Genomic DNA, 20,589 nt, shown 5'->3' with positions numbered 1-20,589 from the left:
GGGAGTTGGGCACAGCGGCACATCCCGCTTCAGGCGCCCCAGATCAGGGCGGGAGCAGAGCGAACCCCTCTGCAGGAAAGGGGGTTTCGCAACCCAGGCCCCCGCTGGTCGCTTGGATGGATGCATCATCAGCTGCGTGCTCAAAGTTCTCCACTTCACCGCCTGACCTACCGAGGTCCCTTGCGACGATGACCGCCTTGGTGCGTTGTTGATGACCCCTCCTCAACACCTTCATAGCCCAGACGGCAAGGACGCAGCGGGGGGAAAGGAGACTTCAGCTCCGTGCCTGTTTTTACCCCGCACCCATTCAGAACATGGCGGCATGAAACCTTGACGCATCCCATGCCAAGTGCAAGTATTGATCTCGGCGGCCGCTACTACAACGAAGTTGCCACAAAGACTAGGTGCATATATAGGACTTTGCGCGTCTCGTAGTATCTGGGTTTTCATGTCCTTCCGTCTATACATTTGGCAGCTGCAAGACTGCTCGTGAACACATTGCTAGAGCGACTCCACGTCCCCCTCTGTCCAAGCCATCACAGCCATGACAACCCACGAAGAAGGCCGTGAGTACGACATCGTCTTCGCGGGCGGAGGCACGGCCGCGTGCATTGCCGCCGGTCGCCTCGCCAAAGCCGACCCCAATCTGTCCATTTTGCTCGTCGAATGCGGCAGAAACAACTACAATGATCCGACCGTCGTAAACCCAGCCATTTACCTGTCGCATTTGGCGCCCGGCTCTCAAACTGCCCACTTCTACCAGGCAAACAAGGAAAAGGCCCTCAATGACCGAGCTCCCGTCGTGCCCTCGGGTGGCATACTAGGTGGAGGCTCTTCCATCAATTTTATGATGTATACACGAGGTAGGCGGACTATCCCGCAGTCGCCTCTGCTGGACGCTTAAGCGTGGGTTGACATCAATGGTCTAGCCCAGGGCGTCGACTTCGACTCTTGGAACACGGAGGGCTGGGATGCGCAAAGCCTCATTCCCCTTGCCAGAAAGCTCGAAACGTACCATCTCGACAATCCGGCCGTTGACAAGAGCGTCCACGGCTACGACGGCCCCATCAATGTCTCGTTTGGCACACATGGCCCCAAGGGCCCTCAGGACGATATGCTCGCCGCTGGGGAGGCGTTAGGTATCGGAGAGGTCATTGACCAGCAAGACTTCAAAGAGGCCCACGGATTTTCGCGATGGTTGAGATACATTGGGCCAGACGGGAAGCGGCAGGACACGGCCCACCGGTATATCCATCCTCTGTTGCAATCGGGACAGTACCCCAACCTTCACCTGCTCCTAGAGAGCAAAGTCTCGCGAGTTATCTTTGACGGAACTCGCGCGACGGGGGTGGAGTACCAGCCGACCGCGTCTTCTCAGCCCAATACATCCCTCAGCAAGCCCGTCAGCTCCGTCGTCAAGGCTAAGAAGCTCGTTGTCGTCTCCGCGGGTGCGCTTGGCACGCCGTCGATTTTGGAGCGGTCCGGCATCGGCGGCGCGGAGCTCCTGAAGAAGCTCGACATCCCTCTCGTCTCTGATGTCCCTGGCGTCGGAGAGGAATACCAGGATCACAATCTACTGCTGTACCCTTACAAGACATCTCTGAAGGCGGACGAGACGCTCGACGGCATTCTTAGCGGCAGATTAGATTTTGCCACAGCGGTTAGCGAGAAGAACCCGATTCTCGGCTGGAACGGAATCGACGTTGCCGGCAAACTGCGCCCAACAGAAGAAGAGGTCGCGCAGCTCAGCCCCGCGTTCCAAGAGCTGTGGGACCGCGACTTCAAGGAACAAACTGACCGACCACTGATGCTCATAGGCGTCGTGACGGCCTTCTTGGGTGACCACAAGACCCTGAACGAAGGCGAGGACGGGGTGTCGCAGTACGCCACCATGGGGACTTACACGGCGTACCCGTACTCTCGCGGCAACATCCACATCGTCTCCAAGGACGCACAGGCGCCGCCATCGTTCAACACGGGGTATCTCTCCCACCCCGCTGACCTCACGAAGCTGGTGTGGGCGTACAAGAAGCAGCGCGAGATTTACCGCCGCACCAACGCGTTCGCGGGCGAGCTGGCGATGGGGCACCCCAAGTTCCGCGAGGACAGCAAAGCGGCCTTGACCGACGGGCCGCTCGTCCAGGGCGGCTTCAAGAGCGTGGAAGAGCGCAAGGCGATACCGGCACTCGAGTACGACGCCGAGGACGATGCGGCGATTGAAGACTTCATCCGGGACAATTTGAACACGACGTGGCACTCGCTCGGCACATGCAAGATGGCGCCCAAGGAAAAGGGCGGCGTCGTCGACAAGTCGCTCAATGTGTACGGCACGCAAGGGCTCAAGCTTGCCGGTAGGTTTCGCGGCTGCGGTGGCCCCAGAGACATAATAACAAAGTTGCTAATGACCTCGCAGATTTGTCTATTGTGCCCGAGAATGTCGGCGCAAACACGAACAACACGGCGCTCATTGTGGGCGAGAAGGCGGCCGTGATCATCGGCGAGGAGCTCGGGCTTAGCGTGTAGTCTGGCATATCTTTAACACGTATACGAAGTACTGTATGATGTACGCTGTTGCTGTTCCTTCTCCCTCACATGATACAAGCATGGGCGAGTATACGACTGCCCCATCCCAAACCCCACGGCCAGCTATGAGATTACAGCAGCAGCACTCCCGCAGCTACGATCGCCACCGTCGAGCAGAGGCCGCCCAGAGACAGGCCCCCCTCGCGCGGGCGGCCGCCGGCCGCGCCGTTGTCCTTTGAGCCCGACGAGCCGGTGCCGTTGGAGCCCGGACTGGAAGCCAGCGCGCTGCAGTTGCTGTTCTTGGTCGCCGTCTGCGTCTTAGCCTGCCCCTTGAAGCTACACGCGTCCGACGCCTTGTTCTGTTTCTGGTAGTACGCGTTGAGCGCATACGCCAGCTGGTCCTTGCTGTCGCACATGCTGTACGCGCCGTACTTGCCGGTGGTCGCGTTGCCCTGGATGCCGCTGCACAGCGAGGCGTCCTTGCCGCAGATGAAGTCGAAGATGTCGCCGTAACTTGTCGCCGCGAGGCCATCGGCGGGAACGCACTCGCACGTCTTGACCATGCAGCTGCATACGTTGGCATCGGGCGTCGGCGGGAGCGTCGCACTGGCTCCCCAGGATGTGTTCACGGTCGGGCAAGTCATCGGCTTGTTGGTTGGGCTGTAGTCGGACATGGAGACGCCCTTGGGCTGGACGGCGCGGATCTTGGTCTGCAGAGCGGAAAAGTCCTTGAGCTTGCTTGCCGAGCCGTCGCTTCCGACCTTGACCAAGCCTATGAAGCCGTTAGTGCTGCGCAGGTTCTGCGTCGCAGATAAGTCAGATAAAAACGCTTCGCACCGTAGTCGTTGTCTTCCTCAAAGAACTCGTAAACGATACCGCCGCTGACCACTTCGCTCATGTTTGAACTATACAGCGCGGTAGTCTCGTCGAACACTCGGCCCGCGGCGCCGTTGGGCAAATTGCACCCATATTCGGCAAAAAACGTAGGCACAGAATAGTCTTTGAAGAAGTCGATAAGACGATTGTATCCTGACTTTTGGAAGTCGCTGTCGCCGCACCACGAGTAAATGTTATAGCCAAAGTAATCAATGGACTCGTCCGCCGGCCCGCAGTTGAAGTAGCTCGCAATATCGTCGCGAATAGAGAGGTCGTCGTTGGCCGCATACCCGACACCCATCCAGCGGTACTTTTTGTTCTTGATGTACTGCTTCGTGTCTCGAACCGCGGCTTTGACATACGCCGACGCGGCCGTGTTATTATTGCTATTGCTAACCTCGTTTCCGGCGAAGAAGCCGAGGACGTTGGGATACTTGACCAGCGTATCGACAACCTGTTGGTAGTGGGTGAAGAGGTCTACGGTCCACTGTGGCGTGTCGCGGTTGATGGAGAGGCTCGGCTGGCCCAGGTCGGAGATGACGTAGATGCCCGCGTCGTTGAGTAACTGCATGCACGCCGAGTGGTCGGCGGTCGGGTCGATGGCGTAGGTGCGGATGATGTTGGTGTTGAGCTGGGCAAGTAGAGGCACGTCCTGCTTGCAGCGAGTTTCGTCGGCGAGAGGGTCCACGAAGGAGGCGTTACTCGACGTGGTGCCCGCCGCACCCGTGTCCTGCTGGTATGCGATGCCCTTGAAGAAGAACTGGGTACCATTCGGGAAGAAGAATTTGGAGCCCTGCGTGTGGCAAGAGAGACTACGTGAGCAAGATATTCTGGTCTTTGGTAGCGTCAATTATCGTCGGATCATACCTTTACTTGGATGGAGGGCAGGTCAGCGCCAATGGCACTTCTCGCCACGAGCAACAGCGAGAAAGCTCGCAAGAATGAGGCCATCGTGGGACGCGACGAGGGGATGAGGCGCATATGAAAAGATTTTTTTCGTGACTTGTTCGCCCAGGCTCAATGGCAGGTGTAAGCGAACGTTGGTGTCGGGATAGCAAGCGAAAGACTCGACGCGCGCGCACAACCACAAGAAGAGTGTATTTCAAAGAAGAAGAGAGAGAAAAGAACACCACGAGTAAAGGACAGAGGAATCCCAGCAGAGTTCAGCCGAGAGGGCGGCATCGCGACGGGGGGGGCGGCGCAGCTTTTCATCTCGTGAGCTTACACAGACGGCAACACGGCAACCCGGAAGCACGGCGGCGGCCTCGGCGGCGACGAGACCGTCGTATGGGGGCGCCACCCGGGGCTACCTGGGTCGCGACCAACGGCTTGACAGGTCCCAGACTCACACGAGCCCCAATCTTGCCCCATCCTGTAGAATACATAAACGGCTCACAGTTTAGAGCGGCAGTTGAGCGCAGCAAGAACATATAGCTGATCAAGATGGGCTTCCCGTGATACAATGCCCCAACCGACTCGATGTGTTGTTCACCAATTGTGCCTACTAACTTACACAGGGCAACCCTGGCCACTCATGGTCAGTCAGTGGTATGGATGTCCAAGAGATGCCGGACTGCCGACATTTAGATGGCGCCTCTCGTCCACCACCCGCCCACCCACCCAGCAGCACCCCAAATAGCACTGCCCCGCTGGTGCCGATTGCCGAGAGTCAGCCAAATTCCGGACGGTGCACGCGCGGCCCTGGCTTCGTTTGTTGAATTTAAATTGCGTTAGCGGTGTCCGGCGATCTGTGGTCTTGTTGAAGCGACTCAGCGGGAAGGCAGATGCATGTCTCGGCAGCACGGTGCCGCCACTTGACGGACCCTGGGGCGGGCGGGTTGCTTGCATCTGCGATAACTACACGCGCTGTCGACCATCGAGCGCAGTTCCATAGCCAGTATTGGAGGGCACCTGATGAGCCTCTTGTGACGAGTAGCCTCGTATGTACGCTGGAAGCACCTTGGTTGCCCTGCAATGCACGTCCCAATACGTCGTAATTACGTCAAGAGCGAGTCAGTGATTTGGTCATGACTCTGAGAATCGCGTCACCTTTGAGCGCGATACCTTGACGGGTGTCTATTGTTATTCTACTTCGTCTGGCGTTCGTCGTCGCCGGCGCCCGCTGCCTCCAGCCATAAGTCTGCCAGTCTGCGTCCGGGGCTTCAATCCTCATGCCAGCAGAGGCGGCACGGAAGCGGTTGCGTCACGGGCGACTTGAAACTTAAAAGCATGTGGAAAGACACTCTTCCACCGCTCCAATGAATACACACCCGCCCGTCCTCGACTGCGATCCCGAAGCATCACCCGACGACAAGTCTCGAGCAGCAAGCGTTGAATCACAATGACCGAACTCATGAAGGCCTGGCGGTTGCCCTCGCCGGGCCACTTTGAAACGCACATGAAGCTCCACGACGACGTGCCTCGGCCGACAAAGCAGGCGCTCAAGAGCGGACAAATCATCATCAAAGTCGTCAGCGCCAGCCTCAACCCCGCCGACTACAAGGCGCCGCTCATGGGCGCCGCCTCTCGGCTGGCGCTCTCGTACCCCAGGACGCTCGGCATGGACCTCGCCGGCCAGGTTGCCGCCGTCGCCGACGGGGTCACCGACGTCAAGGTCGGCGACAGTGTTGTTGCGTTCCTCACGCCGCGCCGACACGCAGATGGCGCCTTGTCCGAGTTCGTCGTCGCGGGCCACGACGAGTACGCTCCGCTCGCCGCGGACACGGACCTGGACCAGGCAAGCGGCCTCGGCGTGGCGGCCCTCACGGCCTACCAGACCATCACGCCGCACGTCAAGGCTGGCCATCGCGTGTTCCTCAACGGTGGCTCGGGCGGTACGGGCTCATACGGCATCCAGGTCGCCAAGATCCTCGGCTGCCATGTCACCGTTACCTGCTCGCCCGGCAAGGTTGACCTCTGCAAGGCCCTCGGTGCCGACGAGACCATTGACTACCGCAACGCGGACGTCATCGAAGCGCTCAAAGCCTCGGGGCCCTACGACCTTGTGGTGGACCTCGTCGGCAACTCGCCGCCCAATCTCTACGTTGCGTCCTCCGCCTTCATGACTCCCAGCGGCAAGTTTGTCTGGGTCGCCGATTCGGCATCCATGAAGAACCTGCCTCGGCTCATCGAAGCGTATGTACGGCCCTCGTTCCTGGGAGGTGGCCGGAACAGGCTCCTGATGTATCTGACCTACACGAAGCGACAGGATTTGGAACAGCTGGCGCAGTGGCTGGTGCAAGGTAAGCTCCGCACGGCTGTGGACTCGACGGATGCGTTTGAGGACGCGAAAAAGGCGTTTCGGAGGCTTGCCACGGGATCGGCCGCGGGCAAGGTCATTGTCCACGTCTCAACCAAATAGCCATCGATCGAAGACGTAGGCACTACGTGGGGAGCTGTTGGCGCTGGCAAGGACGATAACAAAATTGCGTTCGCCTTTGCTACCAGGATACCATCTCTAAAGAAGTAATTGTTCAATTTACCTCGTCCCATAACCTCGTTCGATATACATTAGCATGAGCCTGAACATCGTCGCCTCATCGCTTCATATCCCCAACACCGGCTGCATCGCTGCTAATGCCGCAAAAAGATCATTGTCGTGGTACTTGCGAGCCACTACCTGCAAGTCGATGGGCGCGTCCTCAAAGTCACCTTTGTCCCACAACTGCCGTACATGCTTGTCCTCATCACTCAGAGGCGACACCGCATCTGGAGCATATGCCTCGCTGCCCTTCTTGCCCGCCTTGATCGTCGTCGGGAAGACCGCGCCGGGGTAGTCGACGTAGTTCCAAAACGCCGTGTAGTTCCAGTACCAGGACGTCTCGTGCTCGCAAGCTGGCCCGACAAAGACGGGGCACAACACCACGTCAACGTCCTGTGTCTGCCAGTGCTCCGCAAAGTCGCACCGGAACTTGTCTCGCGCCATGCGTATGTCGTGGACCCCCAACGATCCCACGTCCTTGCCTGCGGCCTCCTTGAGAACCCACTCGGTCAGTGGCTGAATGGGCTCGCCCGTATGCGCGAGATGCTTGCGGACTTCCGCGCCGCCATCCGGCCAATACGCCTGTCGCACGTTCTTGATGGCTTCTGCGGTGCGGTATGGTACGAACGGCTTGACGGTGAAGGAACCGGACGCTTCAAGCTTCTCTTGAGCCCACTTCAGGGCCCGGATCACGGGTGGCTGGGGCGTGATGACACCGTCATTCATCAGGATGCCAATCTTGATAGGGCCCGATCTCGCGGGCGACTGAAGTCCCACCCACGGAATCGGGATCAGCCTGGGGTCTGTCAAGTAGGGCTTCGCAGCCAGTACGACGCGCATAAAGAGGTCCATGTCCCGCAGCGAATTGCACATGGGCCCCGTCGAGCAAATTACGTTGAGTTCCGCTGGGAAGCCGCCGGCAAGGAAATCCTTCATAGGCAGCGTATACGACGTGGGCTTGAAGCCGTAGATGCCGCAGAAGCCCGCAGGACCGCGCACGCTGCCGCCAATGTCGGTGCCCACGCCGAGCACGGATCCCCTCATGGCCACGAGCGCCGCCTCACCACCGGTCGAGCCGCCGGCCGAGAGGCCGATGTTGTAGGGGTTGAGGACGCGACCGAAGAAGGATGTGCTCTCCAGATGCATGATGGCTTGCGGCTGGTTCGTCTTGCAATAAAAGACGGCCCCGGCAGCACGCAAAATGCTTATCATGTGCGCGTCCTCATCGTTCAGCACACGAGTGTCGAGGAAACCAGTGCTTGAGAAGTGGCCGGCGACCGGCATGTGCTCCTTGAGACTGATGGGCACGCCGTGAAGTGGGCCGACAGTCTTGCCCGTTGATGCGAGATGCTCATCAAGAGACCTGGCCCGCTCCACGGCCTCATCCATGAACCAGTCTGTCAGGCAGCAGGTGAGTTGGTGCGCGATGATGGCACGCTTGGCAAAGGCCGTGGCGACGGCGACGGCGGTCAGCTTCCTCGAGGCAATGGCCGACGCCAGAGCCGTGGCGTCATACGTCTCCGTAATCTCAATCTCCTCTGGCGACAGGATGCCGCATTCTCGGGGGATAGCGGTGACATTTTTGGGAGGGTTGGCGATCAGCCCTTGGGGCAGACGCAGTGTCTCGGGGACCTTGGCGCCGAACTCTTCGAGGATTGCTCTGCGCCGGGCCTCATACTCGGGCGGCCCAGGAATTAATGCCGTTGGGCTGACAACGGCAACAATGCTGGACATGACTGCTGATGGTGACGGTATCTTGGCTGCATAAATGAGATGGACCTCATGTACAGTATACGTTGCTGCGAGAGAGACTGTTGGGCGGGTTGCGGGAGACTCTCGCGACATTGACAAGGCCCAGACTGACCCCAAGCCTTATTATATCGCTTCTGTACGAAGTGCTCCACGTCTGAACTACCCTCGCTGTGCGGGGAGCCCATGCGTGCGTGGACTCGGAGCCACTTGGCATGGAACCTCCATGAAGACCTCTCTACCAAGATCAGTGCAACTCATCAGTTGAACCGGAAACGACCCCGCTTCCGCGCGGCCCCCCCAACTCGAGCGCTCGCCAATCGGCAATGGCATGTATGAAACCTCCATCCCCTCAACTGCGCGTGGATTGGGCATAGCATCCTGCCGTCATCATTGATGTTGCAACCAGTGCTCGTCTGGGCCCCAAGCACTGCGCGGACCGACGTGGCGTATCAACAGCCCGACGTCAAGGTAGCGGGCCTGGGCATGAGATGGAATAAGAAAATAACCGCGCGTAAGGGCAGCCGGTTCTGCAAGAGCGGGAAAACGGGTAATCCCAGATACTCTGGACAAACGCTGGCGTCGGCAGGCTTTGTCGGTAACGATGGTGGCTTTGGGACCCCAGGAATCGTCATCCTATCGCGGACCTTGCCGCGCCACAACCCCACGACTCAAACGACACATCCACCCATCCCGTATCGCGTCTAATTAAGCCTTGGCCCTCCTCTCTGTCCCCAGAATCCACACGTCTGACCTCAGGGACAGGGGCCGCTCCTCCGCAACCCCATCCCCGCGTTCTGCTCCACCGAGGCATTCCGACATTCCGGCCGTGATAGGCGGCGCCCTTCCGTCGCATGGACGCCCGTTGACCGTGATAGGCGGACAGGTCGAAGCTCGCGTGAAGTGGATAAGATGGCTCAGCCATGCGCGGCTCCCGGGTCATGGCATCCGCACCCACCAGCTGATTGCTTTCCTCATCAAGCCAAGACCGCGGCTCCTCAAGCCATGGTCCCGGGCGTACGGATCATGGGGAGCTGGGGCGAACAGGGGTCAATGATGCCAGGTGAGGAGTCGGACGGACGTCGTCTCCCAGAGACGGTGGCTTCGTGGTTGGCGACACCGCGCTGAGACACTGATGGCTGCAACACGCAGAAGGGCTTCTTAAACTGACGAGGCCGGCGCCCCTCGCCGTCACCTCCCAGGACTCAACGAGTTCAATAAGCAACTTTCCGCCAATCCTCTTCTGCATTACTCTGTCAGTACCGTCTCCGAAACAGGTGCCATCATGGGTCCAGCGGAACGGCACCCCGAGGCCGTCCCGGGCACTGTCCACCTCGTCGACCCGGCGGGCGGTTCCTCGTCCGGCGACGGCGCCATTGAGCTCGTGCCGCGCCCGAGTGCCGACCCCGAAGACCCTCTGAACTGGAGCCGCGGCCGCAAGATGCTCTCCCTCGCCATGGTCCTTGTCTACACGCTCGGCGTCGGCGTGCCCACGACGCTGCAGTACTCTGTCCTCGCCGACATCACGCGCGACACGGGCATCTCGACCGCCCACCTCGTCCAGGGCACCGGCGTCATGTTCCTCTTCCTCGGCTGGGGGTGCTTGCTAACGCAACCCGTGGCTCTGACGTACGGGCGCCGCGGCGTCTACCTGTGCTCGCTGCTCGCCACGGTGCCGCTGATGGTTTGGACTGCGTACTCGAGATCGGCCGGCGAGTGGTATGCCCATCGTGTTCTGCTCGGACTCTTCGCCTCACCCATCGAGGCGCTGCCCGAGGTGAGCATCCCGGACGTTTTCTTCGCCCATGAGCGTGGGTCATGGATGAGCGTCTACGTCGTGTTCCTCTTTGGTTCCAACTTTGTCGCCCCCCTCGTGGCTGGGTTCTTCGCCGAGGCATTTGGCTGGCGCTGGACCATGCACTTTGGCGCCATCATCGCCGCCGTCGCTTTCGTCATCCTTTTCTTCTTCATGGAGGAGACCATGTTCTTCCGTCAGACGCTCGAGGGGCTGGAAGAGGAACCACGACAGCCAGACGATAAGTCGGCGTGGACATCCAGCACCAACCACTCTGAGAAGACGAAGACTGGCGGCTCGACTGAAGCTGCCACCGTTGCTTCAACACCGCATACGCCTCCTCGTCACTACAGTCAGAAGCTCAAACCCTTGCGCCGTATGCCGGGCCGCCCTTCTAAGCGACAAATGTTCCTGTCCATGATCCTTCCACTACCAATCATCGTGCAGTTTCCCAATGTGGCCTGGGCGGGCTTCATATACGGCATCAATCTCGCATGGTACCAAGTCCTCAACGCAACCACGAGCCCCATCCTCAGCGCGGCGCCCTATAACTGGTCTACCAGCCGCGTAGGCCTTATTTACCTGGGACCCCTCGTCGGGGCTGTTGTAGGAAGCCTCTGGTCGGGCGTCATCGCAGACCGTCTGACATTGGTACTTGCTCGACGCAACAAAGGTGTGCGTGAGCCGGAGCAGAGACTGTGGCCCCTTGCACTATCGTCCTTTCTGTCGTGCATCGGCCTCATCGTTTGGGGTGTTGGTGCGCGACATAACGTCCACTGGGCCGGATTGGCCGTCGGCCTCGGCATCTTGACCGTCAGTCTCGTCACGGGCGGCTCCGTTGCCCTTTCATACAATGTCGACTGCTTCAAGGACATGAGCGGCGACTCGACCACATCGGTCATCATCATCCGAAACACGCTGGGCTTTGCCATGTCGTACGGCATCACTCCGTGGTACACAAACATGGGGCTGCAAAATTGTTTCATCGTGGCCGGGTTTCTATCGCTTGTATGCACTAGCACCTTTTTGCTCATGATATGGAAAGGCAAGGCTCTCAGGCGGCAGTCGGCGCAGCGGTACTGGCGGTACGCCGAAAAAGCAATCGCTTCCGAGTGACTGCGAGGCCGAGGCCATTATGAAGTTTTGAGGCGGTGGTATCATGCAAGAGTGAGCCTCAAGCCTTGCAATAATACCCACAACCTGCACCCCATTTAAGATAGCAGTGTGCATTTTTGTGTGAATGTTGAATGAAATATCCCGCTTCTTAAACTGCCTTATGCTCAGAGAAGGGCCACCAAAGCCGTCGCAAGGTGTGTGATTTGGGTTGGCTGTCATGGCCCCTCCGTACACAGGCAGATGCTCGGCCAACTTTGGTCATGCAGCGCACTGAACCGGCGGCAGCGCCGAAGTGTGGCGACATGCATGGGCGCTGCCTCGAATGCACATGAGTCGGCAGAGAGGAGGGGGTCCCGATCGACCGGATGCGGGCACGTGCCAGTTTCGTCATAAGCGAAGAGTAGCAGTGCATATGGAATAACAAGCAAGCTTTGAGGAGTAATCACGTACTGTTTTGACCGCGGGTTGGGCTCCCTACCTTTGGGGAGCCCGGTGATCAAGCAAGACCCCGACACCTAGGTCCGCTTTCTGTCCTCCGTTCCACACCATGGCTGCCCTATCCGACGTAATAACTCATTTTGTTGATCAACAGTGGTTCAAGGTCAAGACTTTCGAACATGCTGGCCTATTTTTGGCAACTGCAGTAGCCGTCTTGTTGACATACGTCATTCACTCTGTGAGGAAACCCGCTCCGCCTAGCGCTCGCGTTGACATAACACTTCCCACAAGGTCCTGTTCGCTACCGATGTTCCTCATATCAAGGGTCTTCCGGAGATTCCGGGTGCCGTTCCTCTCTTTGGTCACCTGCTTAAACTCGGAGAGGACCATGCGAGCACTTGTGAAAGGTGGTGGCGCCAGTATGGCCACTCCTGTTTCCAAATCAAGTTGGGTAATACTCGCGCCGTCGTGGTCAACTCATTTGAGGACTGCAAGAAAATGCTGCTTGGCAATCAGAATGCCGTTATTGATCGCCCTACGTTGTACACATTTCACGGCGTCATCAGCTCGACGCAGGGATTCACGATTGGCTCGTCGCCTTGGGACGAGTCCTGCAGAAAGAAGCGCAAGGCAGCGGGCACCGCACTCGCAAGACCTGCCCTTAGGAACTATTACCCCATGTTCGACCTGGAGAGCTATTGCATCGTACGAGACCTCAAACAAGACAGCTGCAATGGGGAGATCGAGATTGACGTACGCCCATACATTCAACGCTACGCGCTGAACACAACCTTGACCCTTTGCTATGGCATTCGAATGGATGCTGTATATGACGAGCTTTTGAGCGAGATTCTCCACGTTGGATCTGCTATTTCCCTTTTGCGAAGTGCATCGGAGAACTACCAGGACTACATACCTGCCATGCGATACTTGCCGAATAATCAGAAAAAGGCTCGGGCAAAAAGTTTGCGAGATCGCCGCGACGCCTACCTCGATCTTCTCCTGAACAAGGTGCGCGATATGATTCGAAGAGGAACGGATAAGCCATGCATATCGGCTGCCATCCTACAAGATGAGGAAACCAAGCTGTCTGGTGTCGAGGTTTCCTCCGTTTGTCTCTCACTGGTATCCGGCGGATTCGAGACTATTCCAGGCACATTGACCTCTTGCATTGGATCTCTGTCGACGAGGGAAGGACAGGCGTGGCAAGACCGGGCCTACCAGGATATCAAGCGCCATTACACCGACATAGGACAAGCATGGAGGTCGTGCTTCATCGAAGAGAAGGTTCCTTATGTCAATGCGATCGTCAAGGAAGCTGGGCGGTACTACACTGTCAGCGCGATGAGTCTGCCCAGGAAAACCGTGACTCAGGTACATTGGAACGGTGCCGTTATCCCGGCCAAGACAATGATACTGGTTAATGCTCAAGCGGGAAATCACGGTACGTTTCCAAAGTAAAACAAGTACAATGAGACGCCTGTCTTAACACCTGGACCTCTAGACACTGATCATTTTGGGCCCGGCGGTGGCCGATTCGACCCTGAAAGATGGCTCAAGTCACTAGACCCTCCCACCGAGAATGATATAGATGGACTTGCCCATTTGAGTTTTGGCACAGGTTCACGTGCGTGTTCGGGCCAGTACATAGCTTCCAGGCTGTTGTACTCCGCCTTGGTAAGGTTGATCTCCTCGTACAAGATCGTTGCAAGCGAGGAGATGCCGCCCAACACAGACTACGTCAACTACAACCAGTTCAAAACGGCACTGGTTGCCATTCCACGCGCGTTCAAGGTCAAGCTGATACCTAGGAACCCTGATGCCACTGCAGCGTGCCTGGCCGATGCCCAGGGGCGTACGAGCCAACACTACAAGGAATAATGGACATGACAAATGACTGAAGACTGAAGATGCGGTACTTGATTCCGGTCACGTTGTGGCGGCACCCAGATAAAACAACAATGGGGCTTATGGTTATGAATAGGGAGGACGTTCAACACGTCGCACCCTACATGTAGCTATGGTACGGAAGGACCGCCAACCTTGGCATCTCGGCCTGCCGCAGAAATTGAAGCTATGAGAGATTGTCAGGCTGCAAGATGTGGGGTAGCGTATAAATGGCGCCCGAGATTGCGATGGACAGTTTCGGCAGGTGCTTAGATTAGCTGTACTTCAAAGGCGTGCATGTTCACAACTCGAAACTAGACCTGATCAAAAACCCCGGTGAGGGGCGTGGCCGATAGTAAATACATGTGGTCTAGGCTCGGCTCAACTATGACTCTTCACCATTGCTCAAGTACTAGGCCTCTTCAGCGTTGACAAGTATAGTAGCAATACCAACAGTATCCAACAAGAATAGAAGCAGCCTCTTCGACACCTTGTTCCAGTTTAGGGGGTTATAATGCCTACACAGGCGTTGTACCCGAGCCAGAGGTTTGTGCAATCAGGCCCCACGGCGGGATTCCAAGAAATAATCTGAGGGACCCGGACGGAATATTTTCCAGCAAGAGCGCTGCACGTGTCGCCTGCTTTAACAAGATGGAACTTGTTGCAGTTGTTCGTCATCCCCGGCTGTATCAGCGCGGGTGTTTCAATCACTGTGTGCGTTGCAGTCGATGTGGGCGTGTCAGTCGATGCGGGCGATTCGGTTGATGTGGGCGTTTCGACCAATGCTGGCGTTTCGGTCGTGTCAGTCGATTCGAGCGTTTCGGTCGATGTGGGCGTGTCAGCCGATGCGGGCGTTTCGATCAATGTGGGCGTTTCGGTTGGCGCGGGCGTTTCAGTCGATGCGGACGTTTCGGTCGATGTAGGCGTTCCAAGCGGCGTGGGCGTCGCGATCCTTGAGTACTAATCAGCCGGGCTTTCGGTGTTAACAAAGACAAGGGAGTTATGAGATACATACCCGCCTGCCGGTCGCTTTGTGTCTCCCTGAGTCTGCGTTGGGACTTCAATTTCTGGCGAAGACGTGATCAGTGAGATGCGTCATCAGGATAGACATCGGCGTTATCAGTTTCCTTACCCTGTGAGGGTTGACCACCAGGTTTCTTCGCGACGTCGCTTGACGGGCTGCTCGTCGACCCGCTTGTAGTTGCTGGCCACCATGTCACACAATACGGGCGGTTTTCCTCCAGCTTTTTGGTGCAATCGATAGTTGGATTGTGACACTGGAATTCGAGTGTGGTAATTTCCCAATATGTGGCCATCTTTTCGCACGTGTCGTCACCAGGACGCGGTCTGACCTTCATCATGCATTTCGATCGAGAGACAGGTGACGCCCAGACCGTGGCTTGGAAGCCAAAAAGGCACAACAGAGGTGTAAGAATCATCATGTTGCCGACAAGATTGCTCCGGTTACCTGGTTACAGCTGGTCGATTGCCCCGCGACTTATTAGTGAGCGTGGTGCAGGTACTGATAGTTGACCTGCGTCGGCGTCGACGGATGGCTATTTATGACTGAAGCTTCGGAGCCTACCACGAATGCCACTTAAATTATCTTCAATATCATTGTTATAATCCATCATGCTATTTGTAGGGTCCCTGTCTGCTGTTCATATGCCTGCCCCGCCTGACTTAATGTTAACATCTGAGTCTCGAAATTTGAAATGCCGTATTATGCCTTACATGTACGTATTCCGCACGCTGTGGGCAGATGGCAGCGCTACCTAGGTAGTAGACTATAAAATGGTATATAGCATTGCTCATTTTCTGTAGCTGTGAAAAATGTGATGGACTGTTTGTTCATTCATGGGCTGGGTTGGCACGCCGGGACAGACGCGTGCCCCCTCGGTGGGCATACCGTGCGGCCCGCACTCCCAAATGGTACCATCTCAGCCGGCATCAACGACGGCACCCACACCTTCCATCCACCGTTTTCATCTGTTTATTCGCCCACCCGGTACCTCGGGGCTTCTACAACGTCGACCTCCACCGACTGGACATGATAGGGTCGCCGCCGCCAAGAGCATGCTATTTGCAAGGGGGTGTTTTCTGGCAGATATTGATGGGCCTCCAAACGAGCAGTGTGGCCTGATGTTCCATTTGCCTTTTTACGTAGCACGTTGACTTTTATTGATGGTAAGGCATCGACCCCTTTTGCTCCTTCGCATTATGTTGACATCATTCACGCATGCCTTTTGGGCTTTGGGGCCGTAAAAGTACTTTGTCGAAAATTTCCCCAGTAATGCCAGCGGCATTAATAGTCAGTGGTCACATCAATGCGCCTGCCGCCCCCTTGTAGCACTTAGGATTCCGCGGCCTTCCGTTCCGATTTTGAGCCGAGACGTTCTTCCTGGGCCTTTGGCGACGTTCATGTTCTGGGGCGCAGATCCTGGAAGCTTCTTGCGGGTGTACCTCCAGTCGTCTTAGCATTCACATACAAAAAGCAGTTGTCTGATCAGGCGGCCGCTGCCAAGAAGATGCGTCCCATTGCGTTGTGCCAGCGATAAGGACGCGCAGACGAGAGCACTTCGGTGGTAGGGCTGAAGTCGAAATCACCAAGAGAATGCTTTGCTGCCATAGCTGCAGTGGGAGGATGCGATTCCGAGTTCCGCGGCTGTGGCAAAGCCACACCACTTGCCTTACTCGGTGATGCTGTCCGGGGCGTACCTCCAAAGGTCCACTTCGTGGATACTCTAGGAGTTTTTGGCCGATGGATTTGCTTATACAAGTGCATTCCTCGCGGGCTGGCGTTTCTGGTTACGCTCTTGGTATCAACGCAGTGTGCGATTTCTAGTTATGTGTCTAGTAGTAAAAAGAGGCCGAAGCTCACGGGACCGTGAGCATAGCCCTGTCGTGATGTCAAGCACATGGTCCTACCCTGTAGAATGAGGCGATGAGGCGTTGTTAGGTCCGAGGCGACCTCCTTGGGCTTTACCAGCATATTGGCATGTTGGAGCTGCGTCCGAGGAGCCGCGTTCATGTGGGTACGAGAGGCAGGGCACCACAGGTAAACAAGGACTGAAGTGGCCATGTTCATGTTAGTATCTTTCAACGAGCGCGGTCATCACGAGGCTGTAACGCTAAATGACAACCCGGATGAGGAGAGACATGGGCCGACTGCCCTGTTGCCGATGACGCATTGACCTCGAGGGTGTCTAAAAGTCGGCGGCTCAGCTCAACGTCCGGAATACCGATCTCAACAACGCCAAAGATGGCATCTGCAACAGCATGGGGGACGCGTCGGAACGCATTTCGGACGCGCTTCGACTTCACGCCACGCTCACAGCGGGCCCGCAGCTTTTATTATGGCTGCCCATGCGCTGCTGGCAGACGCGCACGTCGCGGGGCGGTGGGGTCGCATCATTGAGCTCGCAATCGGCACTGATCAGTGATGACCAAGCTGAATCTGTCCATGTGCCTGCATCCTTCAATGCGCTGTAGGGGCTCAAGTCGACATTCCATCTGGCCCCGTATACACGCGCCGAGTTCATGGCGGCGTGATTGGCCACTTGGGCACCATAGCGGCCCCGGCTCGAATACATTGCGTTGCTCCTCAAGATCGCGACAGGCTCCGAAGACTCAGATCCATAGATGATGCCCAACTATTCGCGGAGAGACGCGGTCAAGCCGTTATTTGTACGGCAAATACTCGCCCAACATACGAGATGCTCAATACACTCAATCCGGCTGTGCTCCACGTCATGGCCAGCTAACTCTTGGCTCGCAAGCATTGCGAGGCTGGACTGGCCGCCAAAGCACCTCGGACATGCTTTGAGCTCAGAGCTGGCTACGGCCGCGCCTTGGAAACGATGAACATCCTCACGGCTCCATGTGCTGCATCCGTCGCCACGCACCTCCCTCCGGCCGTTGCTGATGGGGTACCGGAGAAGCCAGTCGACAGCCTGCAGAGGGTCGTGGAAGCCAGCGGTCGGGTTGATTTGCAACACTGTAGGACGGCGACTAACGCTTCGTTCCGAGCAGACCCCCGATGTCGTTGCGTAAAACGTACTAGAGGTTTGTCTGGTGATTCTAATTGTAACCTACAATTGTGTGCGCGCTCTCCAACAGCACGCGCGGGAGCTGGAATCGAGGCATCGCTGCCGAGTCAGACCGTTCGACCGCCACAGAGCGAACCGAACAAGACGTACCGGCTCCTTCCTGCAATCATCACGGCAACGGTGCGCACGTAAGCGCAACTCCGATTGCACCGCCCGTGACATGCGCTGATACGGACGCCATGAGGACGGCTGATGTTCAAAAAAGGCCTGCGGTGCAAGGGGTCGCGCAATTGAAACCGCTTGTGCGGTCACCGCCGTCTCTGGCCATACCACATGCAATCGTAACTATAGATCAGCCGCCCACATTTGCACAAGAACTTCAGACCATCTCGCTCAGAGCTGCCGCAGAACGTCAGAGAGTGTCAACGTTTGGCCTGTCTTTTGCCAAGATTACGTAGAAGATCCTGAAAAGGCTGGCAGCCGACAAGGCAGACTTGATGTTTGCTCCAAACCAAGAAGCTCTTCTTCAACTGGAACTCGTCATCCGGGGTATTTAATGAAAGGCTCATGAGCGCCTGAGCGATTCAATCCCCATACAGACACTTTTATTTGGCTATTTATTCCTAGCCGATAGCGTAATGAGGAGTCCCGGGTCGGGGATTTCCGCCTTGCCAAGCGGTGCGACAAGCAGTACGTGCAGCACCTCGTTAGCTTCTACTTCGCTCATTCCCAAGCTTCATATCCCATTTTCGACCTGACCGAAGTCATGGAGACCCTAGAAAGAAACCGTGGCAAGCCTCATAAGTTGGCAGAACAGTCCGATTTGCAGAGCTTCTGGTCATGGATGGTGCCGGCGATTGGGTCAGTCGCCTAGTCATCAGTCTCGCTGACGAAGAACGCCAAAGTGGATAGGGTAGTTCTTAAAAACTATCAAGTATGCTGATCAAGCCCTCGAGCAGGGTAAACTGGTGCATGTGCGCACTGACGGCACAAAACATGGCTGAGTAGAGTCGCAGTCGGCCTTCATGTTGGAAGCTCTCATGCTCCAGGTCTCCCATTTCTTCTCCAATCAGCGAGGGCCAAGGAAGTAAGCTCTGTGGTCATATGGTAGATCAGATGTGGTTATGAAAGGCTAAAGCACACTCTCTTGGCACTTGGTTCTTGGTGGGCACCGCAGCCCGGCTTGCACTGGGACTAGGCCTCAACACAACCTCCGCCTACGATGGCTTACCATTCGACATTCAACAGAAGCGCAACCGCATATTTTTTTCAACCTATTTGATGAAACAGAGAGTGTTCTGTTAGCCGTAAGATGCTATTAACAATCACTCATAATTTGTGTCATGATGTTGTATCTAATACTTTGGGCCGCCCGTTCACGTTCCATTATGACATAGAGTTGAGACTGTCATTGCCTTACCGTGAGGTGTGTACGAGTAATTTGGCTAAGAGTAGATTTGCAGCCGTTTTTGCATAACGATGTTGATAGGATGCAGGCCGGGGAGCTGTGCCCGCATGTGCCCAAGACACTTCGGTAGTCGTCGGTCTTATCCGTCCCGCTACAAATACTGCGACTTAGACAACTCGCTAGTAGACTTCCCCGTCTAGGGTATACAAGGTGAAATGAAAACACAGGTCGAGATATGCAGGACCATTGTGTCATCCTCACATTGCTGCCTTAAGAGCTGTTGCAGCTGTGGCGAGGCATGCCTTTCCCGCTACCACAGTCCACCGAGTCGATCGTGCATCTACATCTACATACCGTGTGGTACGACCTCAACCATTACACACCTCGCCATGGTACAAAACCGTGCCTGCTGTGCCCGGCCCATAGTATCGACGTTGTCAAGTCCTAGCAATGGCAACATCCGATCAATGGCACTGCGTTAGGCGTTTGCCATGTAGCAACAGCGGCGCTTCGCGAATAATTGGGTCAAATTTTCCTATCGTATTCACGGCGACAGTGCCACTCATTTATGCCATTACCACACAGATTAGCGACATGCTTACTATTTTGGAACAAATCAGGGCTCTAAACGATCCGCATTTGGCCATTTAATTGATCCGAACCTTGGGTATCAAATTCGTGGCAGCTCAAAACAGTTGTTGCATGATCCAAGAAGTCACTCGAGGATGTACAACATTTAATTATCGTCCTCAAGCCAAAATGGGCTGAACAGGCGGCTACGCTAGGGTGTTTATGCCTTGCGGGTGGGCATTCGTTGCTACTGCGTCCCATGATGCTAATAACATGAATGACCTGGTGGTTAGAGTAGGGAACGCGCGGATACTAAGTATAACTGCTGGATTCGTAGAGCGAACAGTAAGCTTCCCACTAATAGAGTGAAAGCCACTACCGAATCGCTCTTTAGCTTTAAAAGGCATGTACTTCGTAGGCGTGGAGGTTTACAGTCGTGGCATCTACAACGCCCATCTAATCGGCGAAGACTCCTACGCCGTGAGTCGGCATGTGCATGGCCTGCACCATACGCCATAAAACACGACCCACCGCTCAAAAAGTCACAGCTATGTGAAAATTGGGGACGATGTTCATGACCTCTCCCTTGAGGGACATGCCCGCGTCGAGCATCGAGTGGCCAGCTTGCCCACGACCTTGGCCATGATAGGGTTGTGGACCAACGCCACCTTGCTGACCAAGAACATGTGGTCAGCGT

General features: G+C 56.4%; 6 protein-coding genes across 6 annotated transcripts; 4 read left to right on the top strand and 2 right to left on the bottom strand.

The window, feature by feature from the left end:
- Nucleotides 1-463: 463 nt before the first annotated feature.
- On the top strand, nucleotides 464-2,528 carry JDV02_003482 (Alcohol oxidase). The gene is made up of 3 exons (XM_047984613.1): nucleotides 464-863; nucleotides 930-2,351; nucleotides 2,414-2,528. The coding sequence occupies exons 1-3, from the start codon at nucleotides 545-547 to the stop codon at nucleotides 2,521-2,523; spliced, it is 1,851 nt and encodes a 616-aa protein (XP_047840587.1). The 5' UTR covers nucleotides 464-544; the 3' UTR covers nucleotides 2,524-2,528.
- On the bottom strand, nucleotides 2,459-4,548 carry JDV02_003481 (uncharacterized protein). The gene is made up of 3 exons (XM_047984612.1): nucleotides 4,267-4,548; nucleotides 3,361-4,192; nucleotides 2,459-3,295 (listed from the first exon to the last, which is right to left on the bottom strand). Exons 1-3 carry the CDS (start codon nucleotides 4,378-4,380, stop codon nucleotides 2,655-2,657), a joined length of 1,587 nt encoding a protein of 528 aa, XP_047840586.1. The 5' UTR covers nucleotides 4,381-4,548; the 3' UTR covers nucleotides 2,459-2,654.
- A 909-nt stretch (nucleotides 4,549-5,457) lies between these two features.
- On the top strand, nucleotides 5,458-6,888 carry JDV02_003480 (NADPH:quinone reductase). The gene has a single exon (XM_047984611.1). The coding sequence runs from the start codon at nucleotides 5,741-5,743 to the stop codon at nucleotides 6,758-6,760; it is 1,020 nt and encodes a 339-aa protein (XP_047840585.1). The 5' UTR covers nucleotides 5,458-5,740; the 3' UTR covers nucleotides 6,761-6,888.
- JDV02_003479 (Amidase) lies at nucleotides 6,832-8,710 on the bottom strand. The gene has a single exon (XM_047984610.1). The coding sequence runs from the start codon at nucleotides 8,612-8,614 to the stop codon at nucleotides 6,944-6,946; it is 1,671 nt and encodes a 556-aa protein (XP_047840584.1). The 5' UTR covers nucleotides 8,615-8,710; the 3' UTR covers nucleotides 6,832-6,943.
- A 1,204-nt stretch (nucleotides 8,711-9,914) lies between these two features.
- On the top strand, nucleotides 9,915-11,631 carry JDV02_003478 (uncharacterized protein; the record flags this gene model as incomplete). The annotated part of the gene is made up of 1 exon (XM_047984609.1): nucleotides 9,915-11,631. The coding sequence occupies one exon, from the start codon at nucleotides 9,915-9,917 to the stop codon at nucleotides 11,538-11,540; it is 1,626 nt and encodes a 541-aa protein (XP_047840583.1). The 3' UTR covers nucleotides 11,541-11,631.
- A 378-nt stretch (nucleotides 11,632-12,009) lies between these two features.
- On the top strand, nucleotides 12,010-14,185 carry JDV02_003477 (Phenylacetate 2-hydroxylase). The gene is made up of 3 exons (XM_047984608.1): nucleotides 12,010-12,059; nucleotides 12,133-13,422; nucleotides 13,483-14,185. Exons 2-3 carry the CDS (start codon nucleotides 12,477-12,479, stop codon nucleotides 13,857-13,859), a joined length of 1,323 nt encoding a protein of 440 aa, XP_047840582.1. The 5' UTR covers nucleotides 12,010-12,059; nucleotides 12,133-12,476; the 3' UTR covers nucleotides 13,860-14,185.
- The last annotated feature ends 6,404 nt before the right edge of the window (nucleotides 14,186-20,589 follow it).

This window comes from Purpureocillium takamizusanense, chromosome 2 (genome assembly GCF_022605165.1).
Source record: "Purpureocillium takamizusanense chromosome 2, complete sequence".
NCBI classification, from domain to species: domain Eukaryota; kingdom Fungi; phylum Ascomycota; class Sordariomycetes; order Hypocreales; family Ophiocordycipitaceae; genus Purpureocillium; species Purpureocillium takamizusanense.
The sequence above is the reverse complement of the archived record's forward strand: the minus strand, read 5'-3'. Positions and strand labels throughout refer to the sequence as shown.